General features: G+C 46.4%; 1 protein-coding gene across 1 annotated transcript in view; it reads right to left on the minus strand.

Moving 5' to 3' along the window:
• The window catches only part of LOC144489285 (beta-2-syntrophin-like), a 42,158-nt gene extending 29,399 nt beyond the window's left edge, over positions 1–12,759 (minus strand). Inside the window, exon 1 of the mRNA XM_078207151.1 lies at positions 12,223–12,759. Within this exon, the coding sequence (XP_078063277.1) occupies positions 12,223–12,757 (535 nt within the window). The 5' untranslated portion in view covers positions 12,758–12,759. The remainder of the gene's footprint in view (positions 1–12,222) is intronic.
• Between the last annotated feature and the right edge of the window lie 8,422 nt (positions 12,760–21,181).

A 21,181-nucleotide genomic window follows, 5' to 3' on the forward strand; every position in this document is an offset into this window, starting at 1 on the left:
TCTGGGTTTTCGCCTCTCCCTGGAGATCACATGGTCTGGAATGGGGGGGTGGGGGTGAGCTAATAGGTTGTAATGAACAAAGCATCGTAGCTGTGAGGGACAGCTCGGTGGATAGGATATTGGTATGTAGATAGGCTGGAAAATTGGGCGGGGATCCTGGATTCAGGATTCAATCCTGGACCGGGGAGCGGCGCGGGCTTGGGGGGCTGAAGGGCCTGTTCCTGTGCTGTGTTGTTCTTTGTTTGTTCTTTGTTTGTGTTCAATTGCAATTTTCTGTGGGACATACTAATTTAACATTCGCAGCCAAAGGCTCAGTTTTCAGATGCTATGCCAGAAATAATTTGGGAGAAAAAGATTAAATAAGCCATTCAGCCCAAACACTCGATGTCAGCATTGACCCTCCCTGTCAGCAGGTAGTTTGAATAATTTACACGGCTTCCAGAACCCTTTCCTCATCCAATATTGAATCCAACCTTGTGTTAACATTTTCTGCCTCCCTGGAAAAAAATAGGCAAGCATGATCAAAGAAATCTGGGGATCCTGACAGGACATAGCGGGTGTGGGTAATTTGGCTACTTGAACCTGCTTTGCCATTCAATGTCTGAAATGCTCTTGGCCTCAGTTCCACTTGCCTGCCTGTTCCCCATAATCCTTAATTCACTTGTAGATCAAAATGTGTTTCTCAGTCTTAAACATGTTCAATGACCCAGTCTTTACAGCTTTCTGAAGAGGCAAAATTTAAAGATTTACTTGGAAAATAAATTCCTCGCCTCCAAATTATATGGGGGACCTCACATTCGCAAACTGTGATCCATAGCTCTAGCTTCTAATGGTCTGGCTGGAGGCAGGATGCCACATAGGACAAGCCACGAGAGGGAGGGAGCGCTTGCATGCAAGTGAGCTCAAGAACGTGTGACAGAGTGTGAATGCCTGAGTGCTTTTCTTTATTCAAAGGATGTAGACGTGGCTGTGGCCAGCACTTATTGCCCACTCCTAGTTGCCCTGAGGTGATGATGGTGAGCTGCCTTCTTGAACCATTGCAGTCCTAGGTGTAGGTACACCCACAGTCCTATTAGGGAGGGAGTTCAAGGATTTTGACCCAGCGACAGTGAAAGAACAAAGGCATATTTCCAAGTCAGGATGGTGAGTAGTTTGAAAGGGAACCTCCAGATGCTGGTGTTGCCAGATATCTGCCTCTCTTGTCCTACTAGATGGTAGTGGTCTTGGGTTGGAAGATGCTCTGCTTAAGGATCCTTGGCGAGTTTCTGCAGTGCATCTTGTAGATGGGGTACACAGCTGCCACTGTTCATTGGTGATAGGAATGAATGTTGTGTCAATCAAGGGGGTGGGGGGGTGCTTTGCCCTGGATGGTGTTGAGCTTCTTGAGTGTTGTTGGAGCTGCACCCATCCAGGCAAGTGGAGAGTATTCCATCACACTCCTGACTTTTGCCTTGTGGACAAACACTGGGGAGTCTGGATGTGAACTACTCATAACAGGATTCCTAGCCTCTGATCTGCTCTTGTATTTACACGACTAGTTCTGGTTTGTTTCTGGTCTATGTCAACCCCCAGGATGTTAATAGTGAGGGACTGAGCAATGGTAATGCCATTGAACTTCAAGAGACGATGGTTAGATCCTCTTTTATTGGAGATGATCATTGTCTGGCACTTATATTGCATGAATGTTACTTGCCATATGTCAGCAAAAGCCTGGATAATATCCAGATCTTGCTGCATTTGGACATGGACAGATTTAGTATCTGCGGAGTCACGAACGGTAAACATTGTGCAATCTGCAGTGGACATCTGACCGTTTCACGGAAGGAAGGTCATTGCTGAAGCAGCTGAAGATGGTTGGGCCTACCATGAGAAATTCCTACAGTGATGTCCTGGAACTTAGATGATTGACCTTCCAATAACTAAACCACCTGTCTGTGTGCTAGGTATCACTCTAACAAGGACAAGAGTGGCAGATAACTCTATCTCCTTTATGCTTGCATTGGAAAAAGAGAGGATCAGGCAAGCTAGGAAAGCGTTTATATGGAGTAAGGGGAAATATGAAGACATAAGGCAGCAAATTAGAGGAGTAAATTGGAAGGAGGTATTCTCGGGGAAATGTACTGAAGTGAGGTGGCAGTTTTTCAAGGAATGTCTGTCTAGAGTTCTACAGGACAACGTTCCGAGCAGACAGGGAGGAGTTGGTAGGTTAAAGGAACCGTGGTGCATGAAAGCTGTGCGGGACCTAGTCGAGAAGAAAAGGAAAGCGTACAAAAGGTTCAGAGAGCTTGGCGAAGATAGGGATCTGGATGAGTATATGGCTTGTCGGAAGGGGCTAAAGAAGGAAATTAGGAGAGCCAGAAGGGGTCACGAGAAGGCCTTGGCAGGTAGGATTAAGGAGAACCCTAAGGCGTTCTATAAATATTTGAAGAGTAAAAGGATGAGACGTGAAGGAATAGGGCCCATAAAAGGTGAAGGCGGGAAAGTTTGTACGGGACCAATAGAAATGGCAGAGGTGCTTAATGAGTATTTTGCCTCGGTTTTCACTGAGGAGAAGGACCTGGGTGGAAGTACTGCGGGCTTGCGGTGGACTAAAAAGATTGAGTACGTGGACTTTAAGAAAGAAGTTGTGCTGGAATCTTTGAATGGCATCAAGATAGATAAGTCGCTGGGTCCGGATGGGATGTACCCCAGGTTACTGTGGGAGGCGAGGGAAGAGATTGCAGAGCCTCTGGCGATGATCTTTGCGTCGTCGATGGAGACGGGAGAGGTGCCGAAGAATTGCGGATGTGGTTCCTATTTTCAAGAAGTGGAATAGGGATAGCCCAGGAAATTACTGACCGGTGAGTCTAACCTCAGTGGTTGGTAAGCTGATGGAGAAGATCCTGAGGGACAGGATTTATGAACATTGAGAGAGGTTTACTATGCTCAAGAATACTCAGCATGGCTTTGTCAAGGGCAGACCGTGCCTTACGAGCCTGGTGGAGTTCTTCGAAAATGTGACTAAACACATTGACAAAGGGAAAGCGGTAGATGTGGTTTAGATGGATTTTAGCAAGGCGTTCGATAAGGTCCCCCATGCAAGGCTTCTCGAAAAAGTGAGAGGGCATGGGATCCAAGGGGCTGCTGCCCTGTGGATCCAGAACTGAGTTGCCCAAAGGAGGCAGAGAGTGGGTATAGATGGGTCTTTTTCTAAATGGAGGTCGGTCACCAGTGGTGTGCCCCAGGGATCTGTTCTGGGACCCTTGCTGTTTGTCATTTTCATAAATGACTTGGATGAGGAAGTGGAGGGATGGGTTGGTAAGTTTGCCGATGACACGAAGGTTGGTGGGGTTGTGGATAGTCTGGAGGGATGTCAGAAATTACAGAGGGACATAGATAGGGTGCAAGACTGGGCGGAGAAGTGGCAGATGGACTTCAACCCAGATAAATGCGTAGTGATCCATTTTGGCAGGTCAAATGGGATGAAGGAGTACAATATAAAGGGAAAGACTCTTAGTACTGTAGAGGATCAGAAGGACCTTGGGGTCCGGGTCCATAGGAGTCTAAAATCGGCCCCGCAGGTGGAGGAGGTGGTTAAGAAGGCGGTTAAGAAGGCGTATGGTGTGCTGGCCTTTATCAATCGAGGGATTGAGTTTAGGAGTCCAGGGATAATGATGCAGCTATATAAGACACTCGTCAGACCCCACTTGGAGTACTGTGCTCAGTTCTGGTCACCTCATTACAGGAAGGATGTGGAAAAGATTGAAAGGGTGCAGAGGAGATTTACAAGGATGTTGCCTGGACTGAGTGGCATGCCTTATGAGGATAGGCTGAGGGAGCTTGGTCTTTTCTCCTTGGAGAGACGTAGGATGAGAGGAGACCTAATAGAGGTATATAAGATGTCGAGAGGCATAGATCGGGTGGACTCTCAGAGGCTTTTTCCCAGGGTGGAAATGGCTGCTACGAGAGGACACAGGTTTAAGGTGTTGGGGGGTAGGTACAGGGGAAATGTTAGGGGGAAGTTTTTCACACAGAGGGTGGTGGGCAAGTGGAATCGGCTGCCGTCAGTGGTGGTGGAGGCAAACTCAATAGGGACTTTTAAGAGACTCCTGGATGAGTACATGGGACTTAATAGAATGGAGGGTTATAGGTAGGACTAGAAGGTAGGGATATGTTCAGCACAACTTGTGGGGCTGAAGGGCCTGTTGGTGCTGTAGTTTTTCTATGTTTCTAAGTGGAGGGTTTCCCCCCTAATTCCCATTGACTCCAGCTTTGCTAGGGTTTCTTAATCTACTTAATCAGTAGATGCTGCTTTGATGTCAAAGGCAGTCACTCTCACCTCAGCTCTCAGGTTCAGCTCTTTTGTCCATGTTTGCACCAAGGCTATAATGAAGTCAGTTGCTAAGCAGCCCTGGCAGACCCCAAACTGAGCCTCAGTGAGCAGGTTATTGCTAAGCAAGTGTACTGTTGATAACCATCACTTTACTGATAATCAGTAATAGACTGATGGAACTGTAATTGACAGTTGTATTTATCCTGTTTTCTGAGTACAGAACACGTGGGCAATTTGCCACATTGCCAGGTAAATGCCAGTATTGGAGCTGTACTTGGAGCTTAGCTAGGGGGCGTGGCAAGCCCTGGAGCACAAGTCTTCAGTACACAGGGAGGGGTGCCAGGGTGGTATTGTCAACAGACTGGTCATCCAGAGACACAGGGAACTATGCAGGCATGAAAGCTGAGCTAACTGTCGTAAACTGGGCCACTAGGCAAGAGGATACATCAATAGAGAAGCAGTGACAGACATTTATGGGGATATTTCAGAATACTCAGAAGAATATTACTACAACAAAGAAAAATTCTAAGGGAAAGACCCACCATCTTGGGTTAATTATGGAAAGCATAAAATGCAAGGAAAAAGCATACAACTGAACAAAGATGAGTGGTAGGTCCAGATGATTTGGTCAAAATATAAAGAATGGAATTAAAAGGAAAATCGGGAAAAAGGAAGATGCTCCAGCTTTTGACGACATGTTGTCTCAGGAATTAAAAATACAGCAGCACCAGTGTCAACGACCCTCCTGATAGATTGTCCACTTAATTTCAGAATCCCCCAGAATCTGAGATATTCACTGTGTGTGGATAAGATGTTCTGTTGGAGCTCTTCATATTTCTGACCATTGCCTTCTTCACAGTTGTAATTTTTTTCTTACTTGTACAGGTACACAGGTCACTGAAAGTGGCAATGCAGGTGGAGAAGGTAGTCAAGGCGGCATACGGCATGCCTGCCTTCATCGGCCGGGGTATTGAGTTTAAAAATTGGCAAGTCATGTTGTATTGTTCAATTCTGGTCGCCACACTGCCAGAAAGATGTGGAAGCTTTGGAGAGAGCACAGAAATGATTTACCAGGATGTTGCCTGGTATGGAGGGCATTAGCTATGAGGAGAGGTTGGAGAAACTTGCTTTGTTCTCACTGAAACGACAGAGGTTGAAGGACGACCTGACAGAAGTCTACAAGATTATGCGGAGAGGCATGGACAGAGTGGATAGTCAGAAGCTCTTTCCCCCAAGGTGGAAGTGTCAATTACTAGGGGGCATAGGTTTAAGGTGTGAGGGACAAGGTTTAAAGGAGATGCACGAGGCAAGTTTTTTTTTTAAACAGAGGATGGTGGGTGCCTGGAACTTGCTGCCGGGGGAGGTAGTGGAAGCAGATACGAAAATGACTTTTAAGGGGCATCTGGATAAATACATGAATAGGATGGGAATAGAGGAATATGGTCCCCGGAAGGATTGGGGGTTTTAGTGCAGTCGGGCAGAATGGTTGGTGCAGGCTTGGAGGACCGAAGGGCCTGTTCCTGAGCTGTAATTTTCTTTATTCTTCTTGAAGGTACCCAGATTCTTCTTCTGAATATTTTTCTCAGGGGAAGCTGGTCTAGCTCAACAAGCTTTTGCAATGTGACCCATTTTGCCAGAATTCTTGCATTGACTATCCTTGCTCCAGCATTCACTCACTGAAGGGCCCATTTTGACACATCTGTGACATGCTCGTTGCTGTTTTGACTTCTGATGGGCTATTCCCAACTTGTGGATCTTCATTCCTGCACCAATTGCAAAGCCTCTGTAGCAGCCAGTTCCATCGTCACTAATTTCTACTGCTGTCTTCAAAGCCAAAGCATGTTCAGTAAGCAATCTTCTTTGGATAGGCTCATTTTAGAGACCACAAACTAGATCTTAAAGATTATCTTCTAATGACTCACCAAACTCATAACGTTGTGCCAGCCTTTTAAAAGATGCCACAAACTGGGCAATGCATTTGCCTTCTACTTGATTCCTTCGGTGGAACCTGAACCGTTCCGTGATGGTCTGGCTTTGCAGAGTAATGCTCTTCAAGGATCTTTGACAAGTCATTGTAAGTTTTGGTTCCTGGCTTTGCTGGATGAGTCAAGTTCCAGAGCAAATTGAAGGTTTTATTTCCTATTGCACTGAGAAAAGCTGGTACAAGCAACTTATTTTCAATTTTATTCGCTTGTATAAAATATGGAAAAAGCTCAGCATAGGAGCCTCATGATTCATTTTCTTCATCGAAAGGCCCCATGAATTCTAATTGACTCGCCATTTCTCTTACAGGCACTAGTGACTCGAGACTACACAGTATAGATTCTTTTTAACTGTCTTCCCAGTATTCTCTTTTTACCCTGGAGATCATTGACCTGATCTTTTTTTTCCAAACGGCCTTAGCCATAAGCAAAGCATTCCTTCTTTTCAGATATACCAGAACCAGCCTGGAATCTTAATCTTCTTGGATTGGGAAAACCCCGTCTTTTAAAACCACCCAGTGAGCTTTTTCCTTTAATGGTCTTCCGGCACTGGCACATCAAACTTTAAACCCTGCTGTTTTTCCCCAGCCTTCTAATATTCGAAGGGTGAAGATCCACAATGTTTTTTTCTTCTACTTAGGATCTTTTCTCGATGTTCTCGATTAAATAAAATCCCATCGTCACCAATTTTTTTTGTAACCTATGTTAGGCGTTGTGGGTTTTAAACGGAAAAAAATGTGGTTTGCACATGTAGATTCAAAGCAACACAACAGATTTATTGAAAGAGATGTTCTCTGCACAGAACAGAAACAAACTAAAACAGCAGCCTGTGCAACACTAATGACATCACCATGAAATCATGTGACTGGCTCTTACAGCAATCATGCAACTATTTAAATATATAACAATATCCTTGTTCTCTTACAATACAGTTCCCAGGCTAGAACACAGACTTGGAGTTTGAAACTGCCAACTGTTTGAGATGTCAGTCTGCATTTTACAACTGTGAAGAATATAATGTTCAGAAATATGATGAAGAGCTCCAACAGAACATCTTATCCACGCAGGATGAATCTCTCAGATTCTGGGTGGTTCTGAAATTTAGTGGACAATCTATTATGATGGCGATTGATACTGGTGCTGTTGTATCTTTAATTCCTGAGCAGCAAGTGATATCATCACACTAAGAATAGTGACATCCGATGCAGAGCTGGGCAGAATTCCTCAGTATTGCAACGCCAGTGCACGGGTCAATAATAAAAGGCTGCCACTCTACTTTGTTTAATCCTCAAAACCAAGTTTGCCCTGCCGAAAATTCAGCAATAATAGTTTGACCAAGGGACCTGGTCACAAGATTGGAAATGAACAAAAGCTTTCACACTGACCTGCACCCAAGGAGCATTGCCTGCCAGGCTGCCCCCAATGAGAATTTAAAGGCACAAAAGATGAAACACGATCCCAGCATCTAGGTCAGTCTAAATATGTCTAAATCCTGTTGATGCAGGAAGCTGCTCAAGGAAACAAGATTATACAATCAGACTAAACTATCATATTTCAGCAAACATTCCAACAAATTGCCTTCTGATTTCACTGACATTTTCCACCGTCTTTCTCAAAACACTGACTACATACTGGAGAAGATGCAAAGATGTACACAGTTGAAACGGGAAATGTACAGGTATACACATCAGGAAGTGCTGACAGGCTAGGTCAAGTTTCCTTTGAAAAAAAGGCCGAGGGATAACATAACAGATATTTAAAATTCTGAAAAGTTTTGATTGAGCAGATAGAGAGAGACTATTTCCTATTGTAGGGAACAGCATACTGGAGGCTATCATAAGATAGCCACAAAAAAATCCCAATAGGAGATTCAGAAAAAAATCCTTTAGCCACAGTGATGAGAATGTGGAACTCATTAAATAGGGAGTGGTTAAAATGTATAGATTAGATGCATTTAAGGGGAAGCTAGAAAAGTATACAAGGAAGAAGAAAACAAAGGGTTCCCATGGTAGATTTAGATGAGGCTCCAATCTACATTAATGACTTCGATGAAAAGGCAGAGTAATGTATCGATATTTGCTGATGACACAAGACTGGGTGAGAAAGTAAGCTAGGGGGCAGGACACAATGAGGCTTCAGAGATACACACAGGTTGGGTGGTTGGGGTGCAAAGTGGCAGCTGGAGTATAATATAGGGAAGTGTTATTCACTTTGTTGGCAAGGAAAGTAGAGTATATTTTACAAGGCGAGGAACTTGCAAGTGTTGATGTTCAAAGAGACTAGTGTGTGTTTGCACAAGGAACATAGAAAGTGGGTTTTACATGCATATTCTGTTTTTAACTGCAGAAATGCAGGTGCAGCAAGCAATTAGTGGTACAGAGCTGGCGAGTCCTCAACATGGACTACGGACTCCAAGGAAACCTCCTGGGCATCCATGAGGCGCTGTGGGCTATCAGCAGAATTGTACTCCAGCACAATCTGTGACCTCATGGCCTGGCATATCCCCCACTCTACTATTACCACCAAGCCAATGGATCAACCCTGGTTTAATGCAGAGCGCAGGGGGGCATGCCAGGAGCAGCCCCAGGCATACCGAAAAGTGAGGTGTCAACCTGATGAAGCCACAACACAGACTACTTGTATGCCAAACAGAATAGAACATAGAACATAGAACATTACAGCGCAGAACAGGCCCTTCGGCCCACGATGTTGCACCGACCAGTTAAAAAAAAAACTGTGACCCTCCAACCTAAACCAATTTCTTTTCGTCCATGAACCTATCTACGGATCTCTTAAACGCCCCCAAACTAGGCGCATTTACTACTGATGCTGGCAGGGCATTCCAATCCCTCACCACCCTCTGGGTAAAGAACCTACCCCTGACATCGGTTCTATAACTACCCCCCCTCAATTTAAAGCCATGCCCCCTCGTGCTGGATTTCTCCATCAGAGGAAAAAGGCTATCACTATCCACCCTATCTAAACCTCTAATCATCTTATATGTTTCAATAAGATCCCCTCTTAGCCGCCGCCTTTCCAGCGAAAACAATCCCAAATCCCTCAGCCTCTCCTCATAGGATCTCCCCTCCATACCAGGCAACATCCTGGTAAACCTCCTCTGCACCCTCTCCAAAGCCTCCACATCCTTCCTGTAATGTGGGGACCAGAACTGCACACAGTACTCCAAGTGCGGCCGCACCAGAGTTGTGTACAGTTGCAACATAACGCTACGACTCCTAAATTCAATCCCCCTACCAATAAACGCCAAGACACCATATGCCTTCTTAACAACCTTATCTACTTGATTCCCAACTTTCAGGGATCTATGCACACATACACCTAGATCCCTCTGCTCCTCCACACTATTCAAAGTCCTCCCGTTAGCCCTATACTCAACACATCTGTTATTCCTACCAAAGTGAATTACCTCACACTTCTCCGCATTAAACTCCATCCGCCACCTCTCGGCCCAACTTTGCAACCTGTCTAAGTCTTCCTGCAAACTACGACACCCTTCCTCACTGTCTACCACACCACCGACTTTGGTGTCATCAGCAAATTTGCTAATCCACCCAACTATACCCTCATCCAGATCATTAATAAATATTACAAACAGCAGTGGCCCCAAAACAGATCCCTGAGGTACACCACTTGTAACCGCACTCCATGATGAATATTTACTATCAACCACCACCCTCTGTTTCCTATCCGCTAGCCAATTCCTGATCCAATTTCCTAGATCACCCCCAATCCCATACATCTGCATTTTCTGCAGAAGCCTACCATGGTGAACCTTATCAAACGCCTTACTAAAATCCATATATACCACGTCCACTGCCTTGCCCCCATCCACCTCCTTGGTCACTTTCTCAAAAAACTCAATAAGGTTAGTAAGGCACGACCTACCTGCCACAAAACCATGCTGACTATCACCTATCAATTCATTACTCTCCAAATAACTATAAATCCTATCCCTTATAATTTTTTCCAACATCTTGCCGAATAAGCATCAAGTGGGTCAGATCTAAGCTCTGCAGTCCTGCCACATCAGTCGTGAATGGTTGTGGACAATTAAATACCTCTCTGGAAGTGGCGCAGCCATAAATATTCCCATCCTCAATGATGGAGGAGCCCAGCACATCAGTGCAAAAGATAAGGCTGAAGCATTTGCAACAATCTTCAGCCAGAAGTGCTGAATGGATGATCCATCTCGGCCTCCTCCAAGGTCCCCATTATCACAGATGTCAGTCTTCAATGCAATACCAAGAAACAGCTGAAGGCACTGCATATGGGCCGCTATGACATTTCGGCAGGAGTGCTGAAGACTTGTGCTCACCTAACCAAGCTTCCCAGTATAGCTACAACACTGGCATCTACCCAGCGATGTGGAAAATCGCCCAGGTATGTCCTGTACACAAGAAACAGAATTGCAACCTGGCCAATTACTGCCCCAGTGAACTCTTGATCAGTGAAATGATGGAAGGGGTCATCAACAGTGCTATCAAGCAACATTTACTCAGCAATAACCTGCTCACTGATGGTCAGTTTCCACCAGAGCCACTCAGCTCCTGATCTCATTACAGCCTTGGTTCAAACATGGACAAAAGAGCTGAATTTCAATGGTGATGTGAGTGACTGCCTTTGATTGAGCGTGGCATCAAGGAGCCCTAGCAAAACTGGAATCAATGAGAACCAGGGGAAAACTCAATGACATTCCTTCCATTATAAAGTCAGAAGTGGGGATGTTTGCTGATGACTGCACAACATTCAGCACCATTCATGACTTCTCTGATATTGAAGTATAGAATCCCTACAGCGCAGGAGGCAGCCACTCAGCCCGTCGAGCCCGCATGACCCACCAAACCCTATCCCCATTACCCAACCTATCTACCCTGTTAATCCCCCTGATACTAGGGGGCAATTTAGAATGGCCAATCAACCTAACCCACACATCTTTGGAGTGTGGGAGGAAACCAGAGCAACAGGAGGAAACCCACGCAGACACGGGGAGAATGCGCAGACTCCAAACAGTTAATCAAGGTTGGAATTGAACCTGGGTCCCTGGCACTGAGGCTGCAGTGCTAACCACTGTGTCATTGTGTTGCCCTTAAGTATATCACTGTTCTTTCACTGGGTCAAAGTCCTGGAACTCCCTCCCTAACAGCACTGAGAATGTACCTACACCTCAGAGATTGTAGTGGTTCAAGAAGGTAGCTCACCACCTCTTTCTGACGAGCAATAGGGAATGAGCAATAAGTGCTGGCTTAAAGAAATAAAAAGGGAAATGGCATGCTGTCCTTTGTTGCAAAGGGATTGGAGTTTAAGAATAAAATTTTGCTATAGTTGTACTGATTTTGGCGAGGCCACATCTGGAGTGCAGTCCGCAGCTTTCATCTCCACATCGAAGGAAGGATCTATCTGAATCAAGATGGTACAGCAAACGTCCACGAAATTGGTCCCTGGAATGAGGGGGTTGTCTTGTGATGAGAGAGGGAGTAAATTGGGTCCATGCCCTCAGGAGTTTAGAAGAGGCAATCTCATTGAAACATACAAAATTCTGAAGGGGGCTTGATAGGGTGGATTCTGAGATTGGTTGGGAATCTAAAACATGGGAGCGCAGTCCCAGGATGGGGGCTGACTGATGGTCATTTCGGACTGAGATGAGGAGAGATGACTCCACTCAGAGGGTTATGAATCTTTTGAAATCTCTGCCCGGGGGCTGTCGATGCTCCGTTTAAGATTTGACAGATCTTTGGGAGGGGATGGAATTGATACTCAAGATCATGTTGAATGGTGCAGCAGGCTGGATGGGCCGAGTGGTCGGTATATCAGCATGGTTTCCTGGCGCTCTACCCAGCCCTCAGGCCCAACTAATCCGAGTTAGGCCGGGCAGCCTCCCCCTCCCCCGGGCTCCCGCTCCCCGCTCACCCTCCAGGGTCACCTCCCTGCCGGCTTTCTTCAGGGCCTGCACCGCCTGGTCGTGTGTGGCCTCCCGCAGGTCAGCTCCGTTCACCGCCAGGATGGCGTCTCCCACATACAGCGCGCCGGTGCGCTCGGCCGCCAGGCCGCGGAAGATCTTGGAGATGAGGATGGGCATGCGGTTCTCGCGGCCGCCCTTGATGCTGATGCCCAGGCCGCCCGCCTCCTGCTTCACCACCCGGACGGTGCGGAGCCGCTCGGCCAGCGCCGGGCCCGGCCTCGGGCTGCCGGCCTCGGGAGGCAGCAGCGCCGGGAGGCCTCGGGCCGGGCTGCCGCCTCCAGGCCCCGCCGGGCTCATGTGCACCGGGCTGGGGCTGGGGCTCCGCGGGGAACCATTGGACAGACCGGCCCAGGCCTCAGGCCCCGGCTCCTCGCTGCTCAGCTTCAGCCCCTCCGCTCGCAGCTCGGCCGCTACCCGGAGCCAGCCGCGGTCCCGGAGGAAAAGCTCCAGCGGCCCGGCCCGACTGCACTGCACAGCCGCCATCTTCCCCGGGGCGCGGAAACCAATGGGAGCGCAGCACGGACAGCCAATGGCAATGGGGCATGAGCAGCCAATGGGAATGGAGTACAAACAGCCAATGGGAGCTAAACATGGGCAGCCAATGGGAATGGACTAAAAGGAGCCAATGGGAATGGGGCATGGACAACCAATGGGTTGCAGTAGAAACAGCCAATGGGAGCCGAGCATGGGCAGCTAATGGGAATGGGGTAGACACAGTTGTAGAAACTTGATGTCTGTGTCGATATGCGCGATCTTCTTGGAGATCCTCTCCCCTTGGAGCCGGCGGTTTGCGGTGTCGATGGTAGTCTCCACATAATGGGGTAGAAGCAGACAATGGGATCGAGGCACAATCAGCCAATGGGAATGGAGCACAGACAGCTAATGGGAACGGGGGCATGAGCAGCCAATAGGAGCTGGACGTGGACAGCCAATGGAAATTGGAGCACAGACAGCCAATGTGAATGGGGCATGGACAACTAATGGTAATTGAGTACAAACAGCCAATGGGAACAGGGCATGGACAGCCAATGGGAATGGGGCCGAAACAGCCAATGGAAGTGAGGCATGGGCAACCAATGGAATGGAGTATGAGCAGACAATGGCAGCAGGGCATGGGCAGCCAATGGGAGTGGTGTACTACCAGCCAATGGGAATGGAGAACACAGAGCCAGTGGGAATAGGGCACAGACAGCAATGGGAATGGGGCATAGGCAGCCAATAGGAGCTGGGCATGGACAGCCAATGGGAATAGGGCATGGCCAATGGTTATGGAATGTGGGCTGACAATTGGCAAAGGACAACCAATGGGAGTGGGAAATGGGCAACCAATGAGAACATTGGGCGGCACAGTAGCACAGTGGTTAGCACTGCTGCTTCACAGCTCGAGGGACTTGGGTTCGATTCCCGGCTTGGGTCACTGTCAGTTTGGAGTTTGCACATTCTCCTCATGTCTGCGTGGGTTTCCTCCGGGTGCTCCGGTTTCCTCCCACAGTCCAAAGATGTACGGGTTAGGTTGATTGGTTACGCTAAATTGCCCCTTAGTGTCCTGAGATGCGCAGGTTAGAGGGATTAGCGGGTAAATATGTAGGAATATGGGGATAGGGCCTGGGTGTGATTGTGGTCGGTATAGACTCGATGGGCCAAATGGCCTCATTCTGCACTGTCGGGTTTCTATGATTCTTCTATGATTCTAGAACAGGCCAAGGGCAATGAAGAGAATGGAGGGTTAATACTAATAAATCTGAAATCTCCCCTGGTTTCATGGCATGGCCTCATGAACTTATACGTTTTCACCCCACACACACTCAGGACAATCGAGTGCTGTTTCGTCTCATCTTCTATTCCATTTGCTAAACAGAACTGCTGCAACCTCTCCACGTATTCAGCCTAATCCTTGCTTCTCTCATCAAACTCACCGACCACCCCGGATGTAGCCATGGTGCTGCTAACTTGAAATTCCATTGAATAAAATTGTGATGTAAACTAGCAACTAACTGTACGCAACCTTGTGTTGCCACGCTAACCCTCGATAAACTTTGTTCTCTCTTCACTTTCTGCTTTCTCCTCATCGTCAATAAGATGTGATCATTTGAGACCACAAATAAGGTAGTGGATTTTAAAGAATGATCTTCTTCTTATAAATAAATAAACTTTAACAATAATAGTAATTCAACTGAACAGTAATAACTATGAAAACAGGAGCACTCGTAAAACAGGTCTTGCTTACAGAACACACTCTACAGACTGAAAAACCCTCCAAAGCTCGCACATGCTCAGAACCTTCATCAGGCACCAGTAAAACAATTACAGGAGAAAGGCTTATAAGATCACTCCCTGCTCAAAGTGACACTCTGAACCCTGCCTATAACAGGTTGATCACACCATCCTCCTCCAATACCTCTCCACTGTCATCCTACTGGGTGGAATGGTTCTCATTTCATTCCATTCTTAAAACCTATCTAAAAGCAGGGTAGTTGTGATGGGTGACTTTAACTTCCCCCATACCGAGTGGGACTCCCTTACTGCCAGGGGCTCAGATGGAGAGCAATTTGTTTCATGTGTCCAGGAGAGCTTTTTGATACAGGGTGTTGACAATCCAACCAGGGAGGGGGCCATACTAGACTTGGTATTGGGGAATGAGCCGGGCCAGGTGATCGATGTTTCAGTGGGGGAACATTATTGGCTTAGCAACCATAATTCCATAAGATTGCAGGTAGTCATGGATAAAGGACAAGAGTGGCCCTCGGGTGAGGGGCTTAATTGGGCGAGGGCCAATTCCATCCAAATTAAATAGGAACCGGGGAATGTGGATTGGGAGCGGCTATTTGAGGGCAAATCCACGTCTGACATGTGGGAGGATTTTAAAGGCCAGTTGATTGAAGTGCAGGACAGGCATGTCCCTGCAAAAATGAAGGAAAGAAATGGCAGGATTCGGGAACCATGGGTGACAAGGGAAATTAGAACATAGAATAGTACAGCACAGAACAGGCCCTTCGGCCCACGATGTTGTGCCGAGCTTTATCTGAAACCAAGATCAAGCTATCCCACTCCCTATCATCCTGATGTGCTCCATGTGCCTATCCAATAACCGCTTAAATGTTCCTAAAGTGTCTGACTCCACTATCACTGCAGGCAGTCCATTCCACACCCCAACCATTCTCTGCGTAAAGAACCTACCTCTGATATCCTTCCTATATCTCCCACCATGAACCCTATAGTTATGCCCCCTTGTAATAGCTCCATCCACCCGAGGAAATAGTCTTTGAACGTTCACTCTATCTATCCCCTTCATCATTTTATAAACCTCTATTAAGTCTCCCCTCAGCCTCCTCCGCTCCAGAGAGAACAGCCCTAGCTCCCTCAACCTTTCCTCATAAGACCTACCCTCCAAACCAGGCAGCATCCTGGTAAATCTCCTCTGCACTCTTTCCAGCGCTTCCACATCCTTCTTATAGTGAGGTGACCAGAACTGCACACAACATTCCAAATGTGGTCTCACCAAGGTCCTGTACAGTTGCAGCATAACCCCACGGCTCTTAAACTCCAACCCCCTGTTAATAAAAGCTAACACACTATAGGCCTTCTTCACAGCTCTATCCACTTGAGTGGCAACCTTTAGAGATCTTGTAAGCTTAGTCAAAAGGAAAAAAGCATATGATAGGTCTTGGCATCTAAAAACTGACAAAGTCCTTGAGTACAGTGAAAGTAGGAAGGAACTTAAATGTGGAATTAAGGGGGCTAAAAGGGGCCACGAGATGTCTTTAGCAAACAGGGTCAGGGAGAATCCCAAGGCTTTTAATGCATATATTAGGAGCAAAAAGGTAGCAAGAGAAAGGACAATGGATGGAAGTTATGCGTGGAGCCACAAGAAGTGGGTGAAATCCTTAAAGAGTACTTTGTATCAGTATTCACCAAGGAGAAGGACAAGATAGATGTTGAGGTCAGGGATGTGTGTGTGAATGCTCTAGAGAATGTCTCCTTCATCAGGACTTACCTGATGAAGGAGCAGTGCTCCGAAAGCTAGTGGCTTGTGCTACCAAATAAACTTGTTGGACTTTAACCTGGTGTTGTGAGACTTCTTACTGTGTTTGCCCCAGTCCAATGCCGACATCTCCACATTCTGTCATCAAGCCAATTTTGTATCCATTTAGCTACCTCACCGTGGATCCCATGAGATTTAACCCTTATGCAACAACCTACCATATGGTACCTTGTCAAAGAGACGCCATCTGAAAACACAGCACTAATTTTCACACGGTGTCACAGTGGTTAGCACTGCTGTTTCAGAGCTCCAGGGACCCAGGTTCGATTCCCAGCTAGGGTCACTGCCTGTGTGGAGTTTGCACGTTCTCCCCGTGTCTGTGTGGGTTCCTTTCAGGCCCTCCAGTTTCCTCCAACAATGTGCAGCTTAGGTGGATTGGCTATGCTACATTTGCCCCTCAGTGCCCCAAGATGTCTAGGTTAGCCCTGGTAAATGTGTGGGGTTACAGGGATAGGATTCTCTGTCAGAATCGGTGCAGACTCGATGGGCTGAATGGCCTCTTTTGCACGGTAGGGATTCTATGATGTAGATGAATGATACACTGCTCTACCTGGAAAGACGGAGGATGAGGGGAGACTTAATAGAGGTGTATAAAATTATGAAAGGCATAGATAGGGTGAACGGTGGGAAGCTTTTCCCCAGGTCGGTGGTGACGTTCACGAGGGGTCATAGGTTCAAGGTGAAGGGGGGGAGGTTTAACACAGATATCAGAAGGACATATTTTACACAGAGGGTGGTGGGGGCCTGGAATGCGCTACCGGGCAAGGTGGTGGAGGCGGACACACTGGGAACGTTTAAGACTTATCTAGATAGCCACATGAACGGAGTGGGAATGGAGGGATACAAAAGAATGGTCTAGTTGGACCAGGGAGCGGCACGGGCTTGGAGGGCCGAAGGGCCTATTCCTGTGCTGTATTGTTCTTTGTACCTCACTGCCGCCTCTTTGGACGAATGTCTCGACTTCTCAGCCATTGCGAAATGACCAGACTGCTTGTTCAACATCCAATACTGGATCAGCAGAAATTTCCTCCAATTAAATATTGGGAAGACTGAAGGCATTGTTTTCGGTCCCGCCCTAAACCACTATTCCTGAGCTTCCACCTCCATCGCTCTCCTTGGCAACAGTCTGACATTAAGCCAGTCTGTTTCCAACCTGGGTGTCATATCTGACCTCGGATGGACTTCCAATCTCATATTTGTACCAATGTTAACACGGCCTATTTACCAATTACAACTGTGACAGCTGTTCTGCTGCTGAAACCCTCATTTCTGCTTTTATTACCCCCAGACATGACTATTCTAACAAACCCCTGGCCAGTAAAGAAATGCTTTGATTTTAAAATGTCATCCTTTGCATTCCCTCCATGCCATTGTCACCCTCTTCCAGCCGCCAAACCCTTCTAATCTCTGCATTAGCAAGGCAAATACGAGGGATTAAGTGGATAGGGCCTGGGTGGGATAGTTGTCAGTGTAGGCTTGATGGACCAAATGGCCTCCTTCTGCACTGTAGAGATTCTGTCTCTCCCTCTCAATGAAAATCCAAGGTTTGTACAAAACCTTGCTTTCTGGAACAAACACTTCTCTAAAGGTGGCTGGAGGCTGCTTACTTCACATCTCTGACCTGCGTATAGCACATTCTTCAGGATAACACATAGCCTCTCTCCATTTTTCCTTAAACATGCTCTCTCTCTTTCGTCTTTAAACCCATTGCTCTTAATGTTTCTTTGGAAGTTACTGTTCCCAAGATATAAAAATCTTTCATGTTATTTTTCTGGCCACTACTTTTGGGAACTAAATATCATTGTTTTGTTAATTTATGATCTTTGCCAGTTTTAAACCTTCCTTTTGTTTCTCTTTAGAAATTCACCAAGTGAACGCAAAGATTCTTTATCTCCTCATGTAAATTTCCATCCATATTGTATTTACTTGTATCCCATTTTAACTTTGCTCATCTCCATTTCAAATAGCCTGCTGGGGTTACACTTTACTCTGATGATTTACACATTGCATTCTGACTGTCTTCTACCTCATTAACTTATTCACACACAAACATTTACACAGAACCCTCCAGTAATAGTGGGAAAAATGATAATTTTCTTTACAGTACAAAATTGGCTCAAGGACAAATCAAAACAGCGATTTGTACTAAATGGTCATTTTGCAATTCGCTAGATGGTGGAGTTCCTAGGATCCATGCTTGGATCACTGTTCTTTGATATACATAAATAACTTGCATATGGGAATATATAGAATTTCAAACATTGCTGATGGCACAGAGGATAATACCAATCAAGCAGTAGGACAAAGATGGGCTGGCAGAATAGGCAGGCAAGTCACAGATGGGTTAGGTTTTTATGGCCCTGCCACAGCATGCATCCCCATCCCCCCCCACCGTGGCATATGCAGTGGGACCGTAATATCCCACCGGGCAGGAGGGGCTGTAAAGTCCTGGCCATGGAATTTAATGCAGAGGAGTGGCAGAATAGGGAGGTGCAATATAGGTTGAATGCTACAATTCTAAAGTGTGCGGAGGAACAAGGGACCTTGGGAATCATGTGCACTGATCCTTGAACATGGTAGGATAGTGCGTTTAGCAAAGCAAATGGAATTTTGGGCTCCATAACTTAGAGTATTGAATAGAAAAGCAGGGTGTTTAGGCTGATTCTTTATAAAGCTCTAGTTAGGTTACAACTAGAGTATTGTATCCATTTCTTGCCACCATATTTTAGGAAGAATGTGAGAGTCCTTGAGAAGGTCCTTGGAAGGATAATGAGGTAGGGGTGTACCGGCTATTGTGATCTGCTGGGTACTGGAGGGAATGACCTGATAGACCAGTATAATAGAACATAGAACATTACAGCGCAGTACAGGCCCTTCGGCCCTCGATGTTGCGCCGACCAGTGATACCAATCTAAAGCCCCTCTAATCTACACTATTCCAATATCATCCATATGTTTATCCAATAACCATTTGAATGCTCTTAATGTTGACGAGTCCACTACTGCTGCAGACAGGGCATTCCACGCCCTTACTACTCTCTGAGTAAAGAACCTACCTCTAACATCTGTCCTATATAGAACCATAGAACCATTACAGATTAAAGGGGAGGAGGTGCTCGCTGTCTTGAGGCAAATCAGAGTGGATAAATCCCCAGGACCGGACAGGGTATTCCCACGGAGCTTGAGGGAAGCTAGTGCTGAACTTGCAGGGGCCCTGGCAGACATATTTAAAATGTCAGTATTCACGGGGGAGGTGCCGGATGATTGGAGGGTGGCTCATGTTGTTCCGTTGTTTAAAAAAGGTTCCAAAAGAAATCCGGGAAATTATCGGCCAGTAAGTTTGACGTCGGTGGTGGGCAAGATATTGGAAGGTGTGATAAGGGATAGGATCTACAAATATTTGGATAGACTGGGACTTATTAGGGAGAGTCAACATGGCTTTGTGCGTGGTAGGTCATGTTTGACCAATCTATTAGAGTTTTTCGAGGAGGTTACCAGGAAAGTGGATGAAGGGAAGGCGGTGGATGTTGTCTACCTGGATTTCAGCAAGGCCTTTGACAAGGTCCCTCATGGGAGGTTAGTTAGGAAGGTTCAGTCGCTAGGTATACATGGGGTGGTAGGAAATTGGATTAGACACTGGCTCAATGGAAGAAGCCAGAGAGTGGTTGTGGAGGATTGCTTCTCTGAGTGGAGGCCTGTGACTAGTGGTGTGCCGCAGGGATCAGTGTTGGGTCCATTGTTGTTTGTCATCTATATCAATGATCTGGATGATAATGTGGTCAATTGGATCAGCAAGTTTGCTGATGATACAAAGATTGGAGGTGTAGTGGACAGTGAGGAAGGTTTTCAAAGCTTGCAGAGGGATTTGGACCAACTAGAAAAATGGGCTGAAAAATGGCAAATGGGATTTAACGCAGACAAGTGTGAGATATTGCACTTTGGAAGGACAAATCAAAGAAGAACGTACAGGGTAAATGGTAGGACTCTGAAGAGTGCAGTTGAACAGAGGGATCTGGGAATACAGGTACAGAATTCCCTAAAAGTGACGTCACAGGTGGATAGGGTCGTAAAGAGTGCCTTTGGTACATTGGCCTTTATAAATCGGAGTATTGACTATAAAAGTTGGAGTGTTATGGTAAGGTTATATAAGGCATTGGTGAGGCCGAATTTGGAGTATTGTGTACAGTTTTGGTCACCTAGTTACAGGAAGGATGTAAATAAGGTTGAAAGAGTGCAGAGAAGGTTCACAAGGATGTTGCCGGGACTTGAGAAGCTGAGTTACAGAGAGAGATTGAATAGGTTGGGACTTTATTCCCTGGAGCGTAGAAGATTATGGGGAGATTTGATAGAGGTGTATAAGATTTTGATGGGTATAGATAGAGTGAATGCAAGCAGGCTTTTTCCGCTGAGGCTAGGGGAGAAAAAAACCAGAGGGCATGGGTTAAGGGTGAAAGGAGAAAAGTTTAAAGGGAATATTAGGGGGGGCTTCTTCACGCAGAGTGGTGGGAGTGTGGAATGAGCTGCCGGATAAAGTGGTAAATGCGGGGTCACTTTTAACATTTAAGAAAAACTTGGACGGGTTCATGGATGAGAGGGGTGTGGAGGGATATGGTCCAAGTGCAGGTCAGTGGGACGAGGCAAAAAATGGTTCGGCACAGACAAGAAGGGCCAAAAGGCCTGTTTCTGAGCTGTAATTTTCTATGGTTCTATGGTTCGAAGGTGCAGAAATTCACCAGAATGGTTCCAGGGATTGGGTATTTTAGCTCCAAGGTTAGGTTGGAGAAGTTGGGATCATTCAGGAAGCAGAAAGGAGTCGAGGAGGAATTTGATAAATGTGTACAAGATTATGACTGTTTTAGATAAGGC

The sequence above is a fragment of the Mustelus asterias genome, unplaced genomic scaffold (assembly GCF_964213995.1).
Source record: "Mustelus asterias unplaced genomic scaffold, sMusAst1.hap1.1 HAP1_SCAFFOLD_2092, whole genome shotgun sequence".
NCBI lineage: Eukaryota > Metazoa > Chordata > Chondrichthyes > Carcharhiniformes > Triakidae > Mustelus > Mustelus asterias.